The sequence below is a fragment of the Pelobates fuscus genome, chromosome 13, assembly GCF_036172605.1.
Source record: "Pelobates fuscus isolate aPelFus1 chromosome 13, aPelFus1.pri, whole genome shotgun sequence".
In the NCBI taxonomy this organism is placed as follows: Eukaryota; Metazoa; Chordata; class Amphibia; order Anura; family Pelobatidae; genus Pelobates; species Pelobates fuscus.
The window spans coordinates 53,369,817-53,386,358 of record NC_086329.1 but is presented as its reverse complement, the minus strand read 5'-3'; the positions used below and the strand labels follow the sequence as shown (position 1 = coordinate 53,386,358).

The 16,542-nt window shown below is 40.2% G+C and overlaps 1 protein-coding gene across 1 annotated transcript in view; it reads right to left on the bottom strand.

Annotated features, from left to right (window-relative positions):
• Positions 1-1,237: 1,237 nt before the first annotated feature.
• HHIPL1 (HHIP like 1) overlaps positions 1,238-16,542 on the bottom strand; it is a 42,083-nt gene continuing 26,778 nt past the window's right edge. Inside the window, exons 6-9 of the mRNA XM_063439995.1 lie at positions 13,892-14,037; positions 8,556-8,637; positions 6,524-6,606; positions 1,238-2,587 (exon numbers count right to left, since the gene is read on the bottom strand). Coding sequence (XP_063296065.1) covers positions 1,953-2,587; positions 6,524-6,606; positions 8,556-8,637; positions 13,892-14,037 — 946 coding nt within the window. The 3' untranslated portion in view covers positions 1,238-1,952. The remainder of the gene's footprint in view (positions 2,588-6,523; positions 6,607-8,555; positions 8,638-13,891; positions 14,038-16,542) is intronic.

The following is a 16,542-nucleotide window of genomic DNA, read 5'->3' as shown; positions in this document are numbered from 1 at the left end:
GTTGCACAAACCAAAAACTAGCAAAAATGCAGCACTAACCAATGAACCCGGTTTCACATTTCTTGGCTATTGCAGGGGGTTGGGTGACTATTATTTAAATCGGGAACAGCTTAAAAAAAACATTGCTATTATCGTAATACTAAAAGCAGCACAAATCTTACATTTTAGGGCACAAAATATCATAAACATAGCGCTAAGAAAACTCAGTGGATTTTTTCTTCGTGCTGATTGTAGGGACTCAACTTCACACAGCCGAGGTCCAGCCTGCCAAGGGGGCATGTCCATTTCTAAAGACAACCTGCATCCTTCAGCAGACCATGCGCAGAGAGCTGTTAGAGAGCTCCATGCATGGTCCTAGTGCCCAGTCCTCTCCTGCATTTTGAAATCTGCTGTAAAACTTTTAAAAATGCTATTGTCTTGTGACATAACACGATGATTGCAAACATAGGTGCTGCTAGTGGAGTGACTTTAGGGCTGAAGCCGTGGATGTGGGACTCTTTAGCTGTAGTCTCTACGAGTAGTGTAGAGGCAAGATAATACTGACATTTTCTTTTTACATCAGGAAGCTGTTACCAACAGGGTGAGGGTTCCACCCAGGTGAAGAGGGGGGTGGGTGCTGGGGAACACACATTTTCTGCACACCCCTCTATTAGTTAGGGAGCAGGGGGGGGGGAGATCACATTAAATACCCAGTTTTGCAGTATGTGCTTGTTTGAAGCTATTATTTCATTGAGCTCATAAATAGCATTAGCATCACATTGTTCATGGCTGGGTAGAGGGGAAGGGATATAAAATAAAGAAGCAGGAATTTCTAATGACATATCCAACACTTTTATTATATCAAGTTTTGCTTTGGGCTCCTGGCCCAGGTCTTTCTGTTACCTAGCAATGCCCTTGATTGCAAGAGTGGCTTCACGACAATCCTTTCTACCAATTCCACATTTGACCAGAAGAACTTGTTTGAAAGACCTATGATCCACTTCTGCTCTTCAATGTGTACAAGAGTTAACACGCAACTCATTGGAAATTCCATCCCAAACTCAACAGTCACTAATAACAAACTGGTAATGTTATACACTTTTCTATTTGACATTTTCTATTGGATCTACATCAGTTCTTTATATAGTTTATTTTCTTATATGCTATCACTTGGTACAGTTCTGTTTGCATTATTAATCATAGAGCATTTTTATACAGCAATTTCAAAAACAAATTTAAAAAAATGACTGATCAAATATATTAATAATCATATTTAATTTTTTATAAAAAGTTACAGATTACAAAAAAATGTGGTGCCTTTGGTGTGCTGTGCCGTAAAACCAATTAAAAGCTCTATTATTTAATTTCAAAACACATTAAGGCTTTATGCTCAGACTCCACTATTTTCCAGTTAGGTTATTTTGGTCTAGAATTTGCAATCAATACCCTTGTCAATTCACACACGTTCTGGTTTGTAAATAAAACCCATCAGTTTACTTGTCAATCACAGTGTAAAACCCAGGCCATAAAAGGAGTCTGGCATTTTTTTGTTTGTCCATCGTCTGAAAACAGTGAGCATTTTATCCAAATGAAATGTACTGAAATAGAAAATAAAAATTTAAGGTAAATGCACCCCTTTCTTGACTGATATTTACATTGCATTAAAAGTTATTATAAATTGCTTAAAACATTATAACAGCCTCAATGTACGTACTAAAATCTGCATGTTACAAATTGACCTGGAGAAATTAAAAACCAAATTGGAGAAAAATAACACAACTGTGTTTATATCGTTAATTACCATAGATGTAGATCGCTGCTCAATAACATAGTCCCTTAGACCAAAGAGTGAGTGTGAATGCTTTTAGTCTACATTTTCCATGATGCAGACATGTTGATGAACAGAGTGAGACCATGCGATTACAGGTGAACACCATTGCCCAAAAAATTACAAGAATTCTATTTGAAAGTCATCAATTTTCTTTATGACTACATATAACACCAGCATCTTCTTTGTGAGTGCAGTTGTGTTTTCCAATCCCTTTGTGTTTACAGTCCAGGAGAGTCTTTTCCTTCCCTGTACATTCAAGATCATCTAGATGTATGGGAAGAGATTGTCCTTCTCCAAACTCTGCTTGTTTGCTGGCTTTCACAACATATGGAAATCCCAGTTGCCGACAAACCACAGCTGCAGCTCTGGAGTTCCATAAATCATCACACACGGTACCCCATTCTCCATTGATGAAGATCTCGACCCTGCCACGGTCTTGCTTGTTTTGGTTGTTGGCCAACCTCACTGCTCCATTACGAACTTCAGACGAGTTTTGTCTTGAATGCTGTCCACTCGTTTTGTCTTTCCTCTTCTGGCCTCTCTTCTCACTGCTCTTTCCACCTTTCTTTGGCCTTGGAGGTTTTTTTGTGGTTGGGCGGGCAGTTGTGGGTAGATGTGCCTTGGAGTTGTCGGGTGACCTCAGTATCTTCAAAAGCTCCACCACCCAGTCAGGCGTAGAGCTTGCTGGAGGTTGTGCAGTTGTTCGCGTTTTACCAGATGTTTTGACAGTAGGTTTCACTTTGGGGCGTTTTGTAGGTGCTGTTTTTATTATTAGTTCTATAAATTAAGAAATCAATACTGTTACATACTTCATCAACACACTGAGTTTATATTTAAACAACAGTAAGATAATGAATACATGTCTACAAAAAATGCATAAACTATAAAATCACAGGCACATGCTAAAAAAAACACCAAACAGCACTGATAACAGTCCTATTGAAATGTATTAGTGGTCTCTCAGTTCTCTGTGACCAACATGGGCAGGAGTAAGGCTAGTCCAATCCAGCAACTCTATTTTAAAAATAGCATAGGCTCATGAACACTCACTGCCCCATTTTCCTCTTGTGAATTTGAGGTTACATACTGCCCTATGAGACCTGATTTTTACCCTTATTTGCAGTTTCCATTGTGTATTAACAATACAAAGTTACTGTATCAAACACAGTCTCATCTGCTCTACCCCTTCTCGGGGCTGATATAACTCACATCTATATATAAAATTGACCATAATCTACAAACTGTTTGTTTCCAGGACAACAAATCCAACTAATAGCATTCTTATTTTGCATAGAACTATCCTAGATACATCAGCAGTCATTTTTGAGAGACAAAATATTTTCTGGAAAGGTCATATTTTCACACAAATTCCCACAACTCTAGGAAAGCAGCAGTTGTTATAATTACCTGTACACACTATCTTACATTTCTAAGCACATGTAAATAAGCAGACGTTTGGGCTTAACTCTAAGTGTAAGCTCATCTGCCACGTTAGGTGAGTCCTACACTAACAATTTACGTTGGAGCTTTTAGTCAAAAGGCAAAAGCTCTTATGAAACAGAAAGGAGTGTTCTTATGAACCCCCACACATTTACCCTTAATTTGAACACATATGTGGCGTGGTAGCACTGCAACATGGCTGTGTATTGCAAAAGCAAATACAAAAACACAAAATTAAGTCTTGCACGTGCAAACCTACACTACTCTTGGGCGGCACCAATTATTATTATTATTTACAGCCTAATAACACAGTACAACCCAATCTAAAAAATATACACAAACATCATCAAGCTAAAATTGGTTCAATTCGATTATTACCGCTAAAATAATATTTTAAAGTGAACCAGGGGAAATATTAAACTCCTTTGCAGCTTCAAGAAGGTAATAAAACATTGAAATTTATTCTGGGTGGGAAGAGGTTAAAGAAAATAATATACTGTAATATATAATAAATTATATAATGACTTTCAGGACCAGAATAAAACAGGAACTGTTGGTACTCCGGGACTTTGCATAATTTGTGAGGACCCTTGATGGTTACTTTGCAGTGCAGTGGCCATGGGGAGTTTACATAGCTAAACCTATCCCTAGCGGCCACTGGCATCTTCTTACATGGGAGCATCTGCAAGGAGCCCAAGTCAGTGCAGCACTTTTGCATATGGGCAAGAGTTAAATACTGATGTCTATGGAGGATCCCGCAAGACCACTTTTTTCCCCTACAACCATCACTGGTGACGGCTTAGGGAAATGACAATCTTGACAAAAGTAACTCCTCCTTTTGTCAGTCGTAGGTAAAGTACTGAGACAAGGTAGTCTTTACTTTGCCTCAGTATATCTTGTGCTTGGGTGCAGGGGCGGACTGACAACTCATGGGGCCCCTGGGCAATAGGAAATCATGGGGCCCCCGTGTACCCACCAACTTGCAAGAGGCACAAATATACATCATGCACACATGCATGTGTTACAGAAAGAGTTGTAATGTGGGGGAGGGGGGGGGGAGAGGCTTCAGTGGGGGACAGGAGTTGTAGTGTGTGGGACTGGGGCTGTAGTGGGAAGATAAGGACTCTAATGGGCAACAGGGGCTCTAATGGGGGGAAAGGTGCTGTCGAGCGGGTATAGGGTTTCTAATTGCAGATATAGACTGTAGTGTTGGGTGGTTGTGGGGGACAGAGTGAGGTAGTTTTTAGGTCCCCAGACCCCCTTTCCTCCTATTAAAAAGTTATTTTATTCACTTTTTTTACCTAAATTAGAGTGGGTGCTGGCGCAAGATTTTTTTAAGGTCCACCTATCGTAAGGATGGAAAAAAAGGTAGATCCCCATCTTTCGTACAACTACCATAATACTTTGCAAGATGGGTATCTACCATTTGCCCATCCTTGCAGGGTTGTACTTGGCTCCGAGCAGTGTTTGTATGTTTGACTGTAAGCATGTTTTGAATGGAGTATGCGTGTGAGAAGGTAGGGGTGTATTTGTGTGCACTGTTTGCCTTTGAATGTAGGGGTGTGTCTGTATGTAGTGTTGATATTTGAATGCATGTACAGATACACAGGTGCCGACTCATAAATACATACACACACACCAACACATATACAGATACACAGACACACACACTGACATACAAATTTACAGACACACTCTAACACACATACAGACACACTAAAACACATACAGATATACAGATACACAGACACACACTAACATGCATAAAGATACACACACACGCACACATTAAAACGCATGCAGATACGCATACACACACTAACATACATACAGATACAGACACACACTAACATACATACATATACAGACACACTAACATACATACAGATATACACACACTAACATACATACAGATACACAGACACTCTAACATACATACAGATACACAGACACACTAACATACATGCAGATATACAGACACACACTAACATACATGCAGATATACAGACACACACTAACATACATACAGATATACACACACAATAACAGACATACAGATACAGACACACAATAACATACATACAGATACAGACACACAATAACATACATATACAGACACACAATAACATACATACATATACAGACACACACTAACATACATACAGATATACACACACTAACATACATACAGATACACACACACTAACATACATACAGATACACAGACACACTAACATACATGCAGATATACAGACACACACTAACATACATGCAGATATACAGACACACACTAACATACATGCAGATATACAGACACACACTAACATACATACAGATATACACATACAATAACAGACATACAGATACAGACACACAATAACATACATATACAGACACACAATAACATACATACAGATATACACACACTAACATACATACAGATACACACACACTAACATACATACAGATACACAGACACACACTAACACATACACACTAACATACATACAGATACAGACACACTAACACATACACACTAACATACATACAGATACAGACACACACTAACACATACAGATAACATGCACACACAGATCACATTACATATTTTAACCACCCCCCTGCTTACATACCTTTTTGGTTCAGGAGGGTGGCATCTGGCTGAGTGTGATGGGAGTCTGGCTCCCTCCTCTCTCGGCTTCTTGGTAAGCAGGGAGGGCATTATACAGTAAAGGGTCCTGACCGGGCTCCTGATGATTGAAGCATTCTCTTCAATAACGGGTGGCCCGTGCAGGCGGCGCAAGTCAACGCAACTGCGTGACGTCGGCGTTGTGCGCCCATGCGCACAGGGATCACATACTCCTCTGCTCCCCCGGCCCTAGCTCCACTTCTGGTAAGACCTGCTGGGCCCGTTTGACTCAAGCAGTCGGCGCAAATTCTGTTGTGTGTCTGTACCACAGACACAGAGTGGCTGGGTGGCGGGCCCCCTACCTCAGTAGGGCCCTCGGACCATGTCCAAAGTGCCCGACCGCTCAGTCCGCCCCTGCTTGGGTGTGAATTTCAGTGAAATTCCATACGGCCAATATGAGTATTTTATCAAGATTCTATTTTTACAAAATACTTATCGGCGCTGGTGAGGGATGCCATTTTAAGGCTGGAAACACATTTTGGAACTTGCAGTTTTCCATCAAATATGGTTCAACCTACTGCATGTCCACAGAGTCAAGTTTGGCTGATTTTCACCTTTCGTTTTACTACATTCTCAAAACTTACTTTCTTTTGGGACAAACTTGGTAGTCTCACTTTTCACTTTGACCGGCGTAGGATGGAAACGACATCGGCCAGGCGGCGCTCTCCTGTGGAGACACAGAGGAGATCTCAGCGTTTCAGCTAGGATACTGTAAACGAGGCATTAGGGAAAGCCTTCCAAACATTAAGAGCAGAGATTCTGGAGACAGAATATAAAAACTATTCATCTGGCATGTATTCTTAATTAGAGAACATTAATGATTTAAGGCTTTCATCCATGCACAATTTGAGCCATAATGGTAGATAAGGGATTCATAATGTTTTATTGGAACTAAATAACCAAACACATTAGCATTCACATAGAAATGCTGTTCATTACAGAGCCAGGATCTGTGTCTGCAAACATTAATATTCCGTTAAAAGGAAAAAATAAATCTTATACAAGACACACGACAAAATGGTCTATTTATTTAAAGGTGTACTCACAGTGATGTGCAGTGTGTATTAGTGTATCGGAGACTTTAAAACTCCCAGCAATGTAGATTGTTTATGAGTGGATCACACATCTCCACAGTGTTAAGCTCACATAATGTGTACAAATGATGAGTGTATGACACAGCTCCATAGCAATACCACAGCAGGCGCAATACATTTTTGGGGTTCCAAAGATGGATCATCAATTGTCATACAACTCCCATGATCCTTTGGCAGCTGTGGCTCCACTATTTGCCCATCCTGGCAGTGTTGTATTTGTGAACAGTGTTTTGGCGTTTGAATGTAAACATGCTTTTGTATGGAGCATGTGTGTGTGTGTGTGTGTGTGTGTGCAGTATATTTCTGTGTAGTGTTGGCCTTTAATTGCAGATGAGCATTGGTGTGGACTGTTGGTGTTTGAATGCCAGGGTGTCGGTTTTGTTTAAAATATTAAATTATACATAACATAACTTTTATATATATATATTTATATATATATTGCCACGGATCTGATGAAAGTCCTAAGATAGACTGAAACGTCGATTTGCTGTAACCCGTGAGTTATGAATAAAGACAAATAATTTTCTTCAAAAAGCCCAGCGTGTGCCTTTCTTCGTGGAGATTTAACTTTTTTATATGATATTTTTTTTTGTATGACATTTGCAGTTGAAAATGCAAAACAAGCCAGAAAAAAAAGCAATATTAAAAACAAAAATATCATATTTTCACATAAGATGAACTGTCTCAAAGTAAGTATTGTTGTATATTATTTGACAAGCAGCAAACAAGTCTCTAGTGACTGAATAAATAGCTACCATGTCAATAATTTTTAGAAATTCATGCAAATTGACTTACGTTTTCCATGATTCTTGCTGTTCTGAAAGTACCATCATGGGGACTCTTTGTTCATTGAGTTTGTGGACTTTTCCTGAGATGTAATAGGAACCATGGGAAATGTACGTTAATTTGCATGAATGCCTTGGCTATGCTTTTTTTCAGAAGGCAGCTGTGTGATTACAGTGATATTAGGTACATTAATTTATAAAGGGTGACATATATAAAAAGAAAAATAAATAATTCCAGTTTCGGTTTGTGTGGTGGATTCAATTCTAAGCACTCCAAGCACCATAACCACTACAGCCCTCTGTACTGGGCAGGAGTGCCGTAGCACCTCCTCCCTTCACCCCCACAGTAAGTAGTTACACTGAATTGTTTGAAAACTTACCTGGGGTCCACCAGATGCTTGTCTCCACTCGTGTGGAGCCAGAAGTTCCACTAAGCTAAACTCTGATTTGTAGGGCCAGTTCACAAGCTAAGAGTGTCAGCTGAGGTCTTTCAGCCAATGAGTGCCTCCTTGTACTTAGCTCAGTGCAGGAGCTTCGAACTGGAGAGTGGGTTCCCGGCATACCCCAGCTAAGTTGTCAAACCCTTCTCAAATGGTTTGATTACTTATCGTAGGAGGGGACAAGGCCACTCTCAGTTTCATAACCACTACAGCAGGCTGTAGTGGTTATGGTGCATGGAGTGTTCCTTTAAAAAAAACTTGGTTTCAGAATTCATTAATCACCATTTCTTCTCTCACCTTGAAGGGTCCACAATTTTATATACCACGCCAGTTGCAGAAGTGGCACTTGGGAAGCCAGTTGACATGAAGTAGAGTTCACCTGAATGAAGTTAAGGAAAATATTACCGAAAATATTCATATTTTATTAAAAGCAAAACAATGCAGCAACTTAAATATCCATTAAAAAAAAAAAAAGACACTTGCTTTTGTTGGGGAGGATGGGGGTTTTGCTAAACCAGGGATAGGCAACCTTCGGCTCTCCAGATGTTGTGGACTACATCCCCCATAATGCTCTTACACACATAATGCTGGCAAAGCATCATGGGAGGTGTAGTCCAAAACATCTGCAGAGCCGAAGGTTGCCTATCCCTGTGCTAAACGAAGAGAATAATAAAATATAGCACAGCTAGCAAGCACAGTGTTTCCTTCTTTAACGCCTACTCATGACATCAATTCCACTCAGCTTGCCTAAGGGTCTTTTATCCGCACAGCATTCTATTCTCCCTGAAGGATTTTATTTCATTGCATTCAGGTTGTGACCAGAAGAACAAACTGTTACACAAGAGCCTGTTCCTTGCATCGGCTTCCCATTGACTCGCAGACACAGAAAAAGGTCAGCCCGTGACACGAATCAGCATGGTTTGATGGGCCAAGCACAGGCACGAAAACAACTGCAGACATTGCATAATCTTTTAACCATTTCTCAGATAGTAGGTTACTTCAACTACTACAAGCACCTAATCTATTATAAATGTCAACAGATTAACAAAACAAAAATACAACTTTGTGCTGGCAGACATCTGTTCAACGTAAGAAATGGGAACTTTGAATACTAAATATTTTTAAAAAAATAATAATAATAAAAAAAATCCCTATCATTGCCCTTCGGTAACAATTGGTGCATTGATCACATCCTTCAGCTTGCACGGAGTACAAGAAGTTCTGGAGAGGGGTAAGAGGGGGATGGGAAGGGGCGACTTGTCTCTCTCATCTTGTGCTGCAGCTGTGAAGGTGCTTCAATATGGTGTACCAAGTTAAAGGACCACTATATCTCTCAATGAAATGTAATCTGGCTGTTTTGTAGGTGCAGTTTTCATTGCATGGTTAACACACCTTTAGTGGCTCTCTTCCTGACAGCCTCTAGAGGTGTTTTTGTTGAATAATTAAGTCTGCCGGTTATTCAACAAGGTCTGCTCACATAGAACATGTGATTGGCGTTTTGCCACGTATACTTACTAGCCTCCCAGTGCTTCGCTATAAGGAAGCATTGGATTGGTTGAGATTGTCAGTACTGATAATCGCAGCCGAGCAAGTAGGGCGATAGCGGAGTGACCAGTCCCTAGTCGTAAATTAAGTAAGTCCAAACATCTAAATAGTGAGAAGAAAACTATAGCATTAGGAATACGTTTGTATTTATAATGTTATAGTGTCCCTTTAACAAATGGTCAGTGTACAAAGGTATTGTACAATGTTGTGAGCAAATGGATACTCTAACATTTGAAGAATGGGTCACTAAGAAACCACATGAAAAGAGATAAGGCGGAATGCAGTTTGAAAACTGTGAAATATTAAATTATTATATCAATCCATAATACATTTATTGCTTGTCCTAGTGTACAAAATGGGAGCAGAATGCAGACTCTGACTGGTCTATTTTAAGAATACCTTGCACTTTTGGGACATGGAAAGGGTAAGAGGTTTTTCCTACATTCATTCTGTTAAACATCTTCCTTCTAAGCATCAGCATTTTCAGCAATGCACTTTAAAAGGCGACAATAATAACAGCATTCTTTAAACTCCACCGCACCGTCTAGGGATCTTGTCTGTTCAGTAGAAGCTTGAAAAGCTTGACGTAAACAAGCCATGCGGAAACTGGAAACAGCAGCCAGATCTCTCACCGGTATTGTCTGTCACTCAATATCTTACAAAACTAAATTCACGTGTCAACAGGAGAGAGTGGGGGCAAGCCATCATGAATTTCTAACAGAACAAATGAATTCAGTAAGAGACCTTTCGCTTCAAAGCTGACTACCAAAGGGAATGCTCATTCCACTAAGAATTTGCTTTACAATTTTTAACTACACTAACACGATTATTTACTAAAGTGAGAATTAAAAGTGAATTTCAATCTTAAGGTTATAATAGCCGAACTGGAAAAAAATTAAGTCAGTTAGGCTTTCAATTTGGCTACTCTGGCATTTACTTTGAAATTAAATTTGAATTGTGACTTCTGTATACCCAGTCTTCTCCAGCTTATACTTATAACTAACTAATATTTCAAGTTTGACTTATTTTTTTTCAGTGGTGTCCAACCCTGGCTACCAGCTCCTGCAGGGTTACATTTTCCACAAAAATATTCTAAATGTAATTTTAATCATTTGCAAAAAAAAATAAAAAATGTATTTAAATTAAAGCGGAATTTTTTTTTATTTTATTTTTTTAGGACCTTGAAGCAATATGTATGTTAAATGTTTTTTTTTCTGAGGAGTTGATCAAATTGTTTCTATTTCTCCAACAGGTAAGTAGGTTTATTAACCATGGCAAGAGAGTGGCTAATTGCTTGTCCTGGGTAACTTTGCAATTGTAAATGTACCTTGATGAAGTCCAGGCAGGTCGAAACGCGTTGTGCTCCATGTGTGGTGGACATTTAATTTGATTTTATTTGTCTTTATCTGTTGTAATGTTTACAAGATATTTTCAAGTTTTCTGCACTTTGTTATTTTATTAAATCACTTTATCACCTCCATATCTGGAGTCTTTTTTATTCATGCATGATGGGAGGGTGGAACAGATAGAAACCTCTGCAGAGTGATAGCTACAAGCCTATGGAGTCAGAGACTTCTATATGTGGTTCTGAATACTGTGAGTTGCTAATTGTCACCTGCTCTAATTCATATACCTGTATTTACAGTATTATGCTATGGACAGTGTTTTATATTTTTAGGTTTATTGTAGGATTCCGCCATATATACCAAAGGATCAAGAGTGAATAAGTATTATTGATGTGTTTTATTCACTCTTTTTTCACAGATTGTTTTGTGCGTTGAGAGTGCGCCTTGGTTTGTAATGAATTGTAAATGTGCACCCACCAAAATACTCAACATATTTTCTATATGAACCATCTCACACTTGTTTGACACCCATCCCATCATCTGGATGCAATGACTAAAACAATAGATCAGGTGCAAAATGTGCTCTAAACATTGGTAAGTCAGAGCACTGCCCATGCCAGAATACGGCCTATACAATGTTTTATAGATGATGTTGCATGCTTTGGATTCAGAGCTGTTCTTTACGTTCTTTATAATATTCTCTCCACATTTTTCTGGTCCTGGTTGATTTTGTATAGGTGGGCTATTTTTACATGTGTTCAGGTTAAGTCTAATCTGGCCTTCCTGTTATTGGGGCCTACCAGTGGATTGCACCTCATGACAAACAGTAAACTTTCATGAAGTTTTTTTTTTCTCCATTCTAAACTTTGGCAATGATATCCATACCTCCTGGAGAGTATTCTTCACTTGATTTTGTGAAGGATTTTTTTTTCCACCAAGGCTTTTGTGATCATGTATCTACATTTGTCTTCTGATGTCATCCAGGTCTTTTGTGTTCAGGCACTGACCAATGTGTTCCTTCTAAAATCTTCCAAATTGTTTTTCTCCCAATGTTTCTGCTATCAATCTGATGGATTTGTTGTTTTTTTCAGTGTAATCCTGGCCTGTTTTATTTGTACTGATTTCACAACAGCTTTCAAATGAAAATTCCACATTTGGGATCAATTTCAGAAATCTTAACTGATTCAGCAATGAAGAAAAACTCAGAGTACCATAGTGCAATGGTGCAATGGTGAAGGTGCAAGAAGTGCTCTGGCACTCTACCAGTGTAAGTAGTCAAATTGAATGGTTTGACAACTTACCTGGGATTCACTTAGCGCCCTTCCCATGGTTAAACTATGATGTGAATGGCCAGTTCACTGGTTGAGAGTGTCAGATGAGTGCTCTCAGCAAATTATGGACTCATTATACTTCCAGGTTAAGCTCAGTACAAGAGCTTCCAGCCTCTAGAGAATACATACGTGGGTGCCTAACAGACCCCAGGTAACTTGTCAAAGTGATTTGACTAAATACTCTGGGAAGGCTCAAGACCACTCTTGTCACAGAGTCCAGCCACTCAAGTTTAAAAGTGATAGCAGGCTTGTAATGGAACATAACAAAACAACACAACATTTCGGTTTTACAGTGTGATCTTTGATATGAAATCGGAGGACAGCTCCAGGGTACTCTAAATGACGGGGATGAAGGTACATAGTTACATAGTTACATAGCTGAAAAGAGACTTGCGTCCATCAAGTTCAGCCTTCCTCACATTTGTTTTTTGCTGTTGATCCAAAAGAAGGCAAAAAAAAACAACCCAGTTTGAAGGACTTCCAATTTTGCAACAAGCTAGGAAAAAAATTCCTTCTTGACCCCAGAATGGCAGTCAGATTTATCCATGGATCAAGCAGTTATTACCCTAAATTGAAAGATTATATCCTTGAATATTCTGTATTTGCAAGTATTCATCTAGTTGCTGTTTGAATATCTGTATGGACTCTGATAAAACCACTTCTTCAGGCAGAGAATTCCACATCCTTATTGTTCTGACAGTAAAAAAAAAACCTTTCCTTTGCCTTAGACTAAATCTTCTTTCTTCCAGTCTAAACGCATGACCTTGTGTCCTATGTAAAGTCCGGTTTGTGAATAGATTTCCACACAATGGTTTGTATTGGCCCCAAATATATTAGCAGAGGCGCTGCAAGTGCTGTGCACATTAAAGATTCTTCATAAGAAAGCACTGAATCAATGCTTTCTGTGTGGAATTTGAACATGTTAGATGTCCTCATGCAAAGCGTGAGGATGCCCAACACTGTTTTTTGGAGTTACACTCCATTAGGTAGTAGGAAGCGCCTCTAGCAGGGCCGGACTGGCCCACCAGGATACCGGGAAATTCCCTGGCGGGCCGCGGCATCTGGGGGCTGTGCATGTAGGTGCCACCGGGTGGCCGGTCCGGTGGCACACTCTGAGGGGGCCGGCCACGTTCCACACTGGAGCCGCAGGGCCGGGTGGCAGCCTCGCCGTTCCGGCGGCACACCTGTCAGTAATGCTGAGCACTGAAGGAGGAGGGAGCATGTCTCTCTATCATGCTCCCTTGTGGTTCCCACAATTCCCAGCACAGTATGGACCCGGCGGCTCCAGCGTGATATGCGGAGCTTCGAGCTTTAGTAATTATACAACCCTGTGATTCACACTAAATAAATTACTGTTTAAGTAATAACTGCTATTTCAGGTAACAAAACAACGCCAATGTATATTACTTACCTGCTTCGTCTTCAGCGAAGGATATAATGTACTGATAGTAATTATTAATTAGCCCAGGAAACACACAGGTCTGCCCTGTTCCCATACAAATTTCGTGGTACTGCCACTCCCCCGTGTCACGGTTTTCTTTTAGTGTCATTAGACGCCTATTAAACAAAAAATAAAATAGGATAAGATTTATTTAGAAAAGGAAAATACCTGCAAGATTAGTCACTAAACTCTGAATATTCGTGAGTTAAATCCAAAATGTTAAATAAGCTAGCAATTAAATCAGCTAAGTTTTTATTTCACACAAATTGTCAATGAAATTTGCCAAGATTATATCAAAATAGGCAAATTAGAAAAGTAGTTTAAATTCTATTTTTTTTTTAAGCTAAACTATTTTAATCTAATTTTTTTTATTCTTTTCCTTTATTTGATTTTCCAATGCTTACAGTGAAACAAAAAAAAAAGAGAATACAGACATATGTAAATGAAAAGAGATAATTAATTGTCATATTTTCCATACTGGCATTCTTCCTCTCTCTCAATTCATTTGTCTTAATGAAAATTCCCTCATCTCCCGGCCCCGAAAAAAAAAGTTCAACAAAGATTTTGAGAAAAGAAATACACCATTTGCTCTCTTGATTTACAATATTTAAAATATCCATCCAGAAAGAGTCACTTGTTTAGAAGGCATAGTATACATTTCTCCACCTCTTAAATATTTCATTGCAAGTTTAGGGATATTTTTGGATGAAAACCAAAAATAGCTCCCTCTGGGCTATTTGGCAAAATTAAAACCATATATCCCTGTATAACAGAAACATGCCCTCCAAAAAGCTTTTTTTAATTTTTAAACATGACCACATTTATCAGACTCTTGTAGAAAGTCTTGGATAGAGGCTCTGGATATTCTCAACAGGAGTGAACATCACCAAAAAAAATTTTCATTGTGGTTTGTTCAATGAGTAAAACTAGAAATATTAAAGGAACAATGTAGCCTTAGGAATACAAACCTGCTATAGTGCCCCTATCCCTAGTCCTATGTAGGTGTCAACCAACGTTTTCCATGAAATTAGTAAAATAAAAGTATTACTTACCTTTTTTCCAGCAACAAGACTCCCTTGGCAATGCTCATCACTCTGCCTTCAGCGATGTCATGGTGGAGGCCTCCTCAGTGATGGTCCAATCCAATGTCCCTAATAGAGGAGCTTTGGGAGACCTGGTGCGCATGTGCAGCATGCGCTCTGTGCACATTCAAGATTCCCCATAGGAAAGCATGCATTAAGTGCATTCCTAAAGGCTTCTGCATCACGTGAGACACTTTGAGACCATCTGATTAAAAAGCAGATTTTAAAGGAACACTATAGGGTCACAAATACAAGCATGTATTCCTGACCCTACAGTGTTAAAACCACCAGTTTGCCCCCCTGAACTCCCCTTGCCTCCCTAAATATAGTAGAATCTTACTTGTATTTAAGTCTGCAGCTTGAATTCATCTCTATGAGGTAAGGCGGATTGGCCAGGGCTGTGTTTGACTTGTGCTGGCTCTGCCCCTGATCTGCCTCCTTGACAGTCTCAGCCAATCCTATGCCTCTGCCCCTGATCTGCCTGCTTTCTGATGACATCATCAGAAGTGGTGGTATGAGCCAATCACAATGCTTCCGCATAGGATTGGCTGAGACTGTCAAGGAGACAGATCCGGTGCAGAGCCAGCACAAGTCAAACACAGCCCTGGCCAATTCACCTCACCTCATAGAGATGCATTGAATCAACGCATCTCTATGAGGAAAGTTTAATGGCTCCACGCAGAGGGTGGAGATACTGCATAGTAGTACTGCACAGTGTGCAGCACTGCGCCAGGAAGCACCTCTAGTAGCCATATGAGGAGTGGCCAGTGGAGGTATCCCTATTCTGTAATGTAAACACTGCATTTTCTCTGAAAAGCCTGAAGGGACAATACGCTGTAGTTGTTCTGGTGACTATAGTGTCCCTTTAACTTGGTTATAGCTGGAGGACAGCCGCTAGAGGTAGATTAACCCTGAAATATAAACATTTCAGTAATCAATAAACAACAATGTTTTTATCTGCAGAGTTAAAAAGAAAGGGGCATGGCACTTCATTGAGAAGACCCAAAAGACCTTGCTGACCAGACCTCTTTAGCCAGGAGTCAACTAGCACGCGAGCATAGGCTCAAATAAATAAATATATAGGGGGCGTGGCTTGGAAGCCGAAGAAGATGGCGGCGTAAACCCTGAGCTCCTGACAAGGCACCGCACATTTCCTCGCCTACAGCACCTTATTACCCCGAAAATGGGTAAATCTCACAGGGCATCTAATACCCCCAAACCTGCTGACAATCCCAGAGGCTCCACGCACCCATCCATGCGGCAATTCCTGGTCCCCCCGCCGGACTTAGAATCACAAGCCTCCACAGACTCGGCGGCCTCAGAAGGCCTCCTCCGACCAGCACCGTATACAGCCGACACCCAGCCGGAGTCACAGACAACTAGCCCCGAGACAATGCAGCCGGAATGGCTCGCCATCCTACACAATCTGCCCACTAAACAAGATCTAAAAGCAGCTAACGACGAACTCCGACACTCTATCACCGCGGAGCTCCAGGCCATGCGAGAAGAATGCAGCGGCCTCCGCCAGAGGGTGTCGCA